This window comes from Pyrus communis, chromosome 5, assembly GCF_041283825.1.
Source record: "Pyrus communis isolate YQ-2024b chromosome 5, ASM4128382v1, whole genome shotgun sequence".
Taxonomy (NCBI): domain Eukaryota; kingdom Viridiplantae; phylum Streptophyta; class Magnoliopsida; order Rosales; family Rosaceae; genus Pyrus; species Pyrus communis.
Window position 1 is genome coordinate 33,079,133 of NC_142569.1, and position 3,912 is coordinate 33,083,044.

The 3,912-nt window shown below is 33.1% G+C and overlaps 1 protein-coding gene across 1 annotated transcript; it reads right to left on the reverse strand.

Moving 5' to 3' along the window:
- Positions 1–1,649: 1,649 nt before the first annotated feature.
- On the reverse strand, positions 1,650–3,635 carry LOC148697181 (uncharacterized). The gene is made up of 2 exons (XM_088695002.1): positions 2,769–3,635; positions 1,650–2,344 (listed from the first exon to the last, which is right to left on the reverse strand). Exons 1-2 carry the CDS (start codon positions 3,351–3,353, stop codon positions 1,727–1,729), a joined length of 1,203 nt encoding a protein of 400 aa, XP_088551128.1. The 5' UTR covers positions 3,354–3,635; the 3' UTR covers positions 1,650–1,726.
- Positions 3,636–3,912: the final 277 nt, after the last annotated feature.

The following is a 3,912-nucleotide window of genomic DNA, read 5'->3' on the forward strand; positions in this document are numbered from 1 at the left end:
TACAACCCCAAAGTAGCCATAAAAACCGTAGTCACCTGCATTCTTTGACACAAATTTGAAAAGTTACATATCTATGGTAACAGAGAAAATTCATAAATGAATTTTTAAAAATATGATTGCATAGCCTAAATTAGTGAATGGGAAAAGCCTAAGGACAAAATCTGTTTAACACTATAAGAATTTGATAGTACCAAAAAGGTTAATTTAATAATTAAATTTGATATTCATACATTTTGGGCCTGATAACCATTTCGTTTTAAATTTTTAATATTGATTTCTTGTGTAGAACTATATTTCATTCTAAAGGGTTAGAAATTGTATTAAAAAATGCGATAGAGTTGAGCTAAGGAACATAGTGAGTATACCATAATAATAAGATATTAAACTCATCATTCAAATGAAACAAATATGAAACGTCTCACTTTTAAATGTAGAAAATGTCACGAGACGATAACACTAATGGTGGTTTCCATATTAGAGATAAAAGTAAGTGTATATAGAGGGAAACTAATGATTAATAAATCCCTTATTTTTCTCTAAAAACACCCTTATCTTACAGAGCGAAAAGACAACTGTGTTTAGTCTTAGAACAACTCCTTTATTAAAAGAGTGTGATCCTTACGCATCTCCTCCTCTATAGTTCTCTCTAATTACAAAAGTGAAAATGAAAAAGTAAAAACAGAATGATAATAGCACATAGAGTAGAGCCTTCCGATATTGAGTATAATTCTCTTAACTGGGGTCGACATGCGGAAAGCAATATAGCTATCGCCCAACACAGACATTTTGCCATTGTCATCAAACTTTTTTTTATAACCATTTCGTCTTTAGTTTTTAGTTTTTGTTTTCACTTTTTTTTATTTTTTTAAACTAAAAGTTGAAATCTTATTTGGTAACTATTTTAAGTTTTTGAAAAACCAAAAACCAAAAACTACTTTCTTGGAGGCCATTTGATAACCACTTTGTTTTTAGTTTTTGTTTTCTCTTTTTTAAAAACTAAAAACTAAAATTTTGTTTGATAACTATTTTCAGTATTTAGAAAAATGAAAACTGAAACTACTTTCTTGAGTTTTCAAAATTTGACCTTGAGTTTTTACTTTTCGGTTTTTAGATTTTTTTTTTTTTTTTTTTAAAACTGAAAGTAGTTATCAAACAAGATTTGAGTTTCAGAAAAGTGAACTGAAAATAAAAATCTGAAAACGAAATGGTTATCAAATGGTATCTTAGGTGTACAACATTATTTTTTATCCACTCCTTGCTCCTCGGGGTGTTTTGCCCTTAAAACTCTTTGTTGAGCACTGGTTCAGTGAATGCACCAAACAAGTACAAGTACATCTTCTTCCCAAAACTGCTTTGACAATTTGGTCTATCAACTATTATCAAATTAATATCGGCGATAAATTTACAAATTATATATTTCACACCTCTCATTAACACTTTCAGAAAAATTAAAAACTGAAATAAAGGGAGTAACAACTATTTGAGAAAAAAAAAAAAAAAAAAACACACTCTGATTATTGAATATAGATTACAATTCTAGTTGTTGAATAGAGATCCCAAATCAAAGATATCTGCTACATATGTAAATGGTAAAATACATGCTAGCTAAAAATTAATTTAAAAAAAAAGCTGTAAAGTCAATCGTCCACTATCTCACCAATTTGTAATTATTGGTATTTATTTTGGTTTGGACTTACAGCACACAAATCAACATTCAATAAAACCCTTACTGATTGAGGGTTTCCTTTACTATAAACTTCTTAACTTTCTTAAATAGAAATATCAAAGCATGAGAAAATCCCGCATACAAGGGAAGCTGCATACCAAATACAGACACAGGAAGAAACGCAGCAACGTAAAAGAGAGACCATGTCAATTTCTCGTTGAGATGAATCAAGAGCACAACTGTAGCAGTGAACGCAAGCATGGCCGTCACTAGCGAGAAGAAAAGAAAGGCAAATCCTAAATGCAGCCTGAGCGGCAGAGAATGATGGAAGTTTTTGTACTCAAATGGAGATGTCAAGATCGAGAGAAACGTGACAAGAGAAGACAATGAGCTGATGAGCGAGACAACGCCTGTGATTATAAAGGTACTGAACAAAGGAGAATGTCGGAGAACAGGAACGCCGCCTGAATTGTAACCCCCGGGAGCAGTGTAGGCGGCTGCAAAGACCACAGTGGCCACTAGAGCTGCCACGGTCGAGCATGACTGAGCAGTGCCTTTTATCCATGTTTGTGCCGAATGAAGTAGCTTTTCATGCTCACTATTGAAGAGCTCCTCTGCTGTCACACCCTTGTTGTTGCGGTGCATGCTATAATGAGGTGGCGTTATCTTTCCCACGCGCTACCAACAAAATGGTAAAACTATTAATGTATGAATTAACCATTTCAATTCTTAGTCTATTTTTGTTTCCAATATGAACGAAAAAAGGCACCAAAATGGTTTCTTTTTTGAAATTTTAATTTTTTTTTTAAGAGAAGACCCATTAGATTTTAGATGCCTCATATTAATATTCAATTAATTATTTGCAACAAAATTATGCAATGTCCCGTAATTTTGGTAATTCAGATTAAACTATGTATGCCCAAGATGAATAATAGTTAATTTAAAATGAGAGAATGTTTAAGTAGTGCAGTGTCCTCCCACCTCTTTCCCCAAGTTTGAATTTATCTTTCTGTAGTGTAATATATAGATGAAGTTAATGTAAAAATATCACTTGTATTAAAAAAATGTGAGAGAGAACATAATTGAGGCCAGAATCACTCACCACCATCCAACGTAATTCTTCTTGCAATTGCAACGCAGGACCACTTACACGTTGAGTGTCAGGAGAGTAATTTGCCATATCTGCAGCTCGATGCAATATGGTATTTCCATCACTGTCAATCCTCGAAGTTAACCTCCAAGTTATCGCTCTGCTTCTCTTCACAAGCCTAAATATCTGCAACTGACGATGCTTAATCGACATATGCAAAATGTTTTGTTGACTGCCGATATCGTGAGGATGTACCTCATATATCCTTTTCACAAGAGGTAATATTCCGGTGCTAGTTGCTATAAGCAGTGGGGTGTAGTTATAAATAGTAGATTTTTTTGTTTCTCTTCCATCACCACAAATAGCAGCAATATCTTTCTGTGAGGACACCAAGGAAATTGTCTTGTCTTTCTTTGGTTTCTTACTTTCTACCCACGAATAGTCTTTCTCCACGAGCAGCTGAGTGAGCTCCGATAGTGTTTTTTCATTTTTTATTTGCTTCAAGATCGAAAAGACTCGAGGCCATCCTGTGTATGATTGATTATGCATATATATAGGAATTAAAATTATAGTTAACTTTGTTTTACCATGACGCATGCATAGTGATTTTTTTCCCTCTTTTCCGGATTTTTCTGCGTTTGAGATTTTTATGATTAAGGTTGTATCGGGACCCCATCAGGTTCCATATTTTAAGGCTTAAGTACTGAAAAGAACTTTAAAATAATTTTGGGAAATGATCAGATTTTTGTATCATATTTGTATATCATTTAATGTGGCAAGTAATGTGTAAATGTTACGTTAATTAATGAATTTCTCTCATTAGATATTAATTATATGCATTACTTGTCAAATAAGATGGTACTCCAATAATGTTTTTTCTTTAATTTCTTTCCTTATCCTATGGTTCTGCATCTCTTCTTATCCTTCCTCCGCTATTCTATTTCCCACATTTCTGTGCAGGTCTCCTCTATTTCTAATGCAATGAAAACTAAAGTTGAAGATGAAATGATTATTAAAGAGGCTAGTAACACTTTCACTTTGTAACAAGAGCTCCAATGTGTTCCTTGCTAAAATTTAGCGATAGTTAAAAAATTCATCTTCAATTACCAATCATGCTCCTAAGATAGCAAATCCTCCAGTAACTCTTAAATATGGA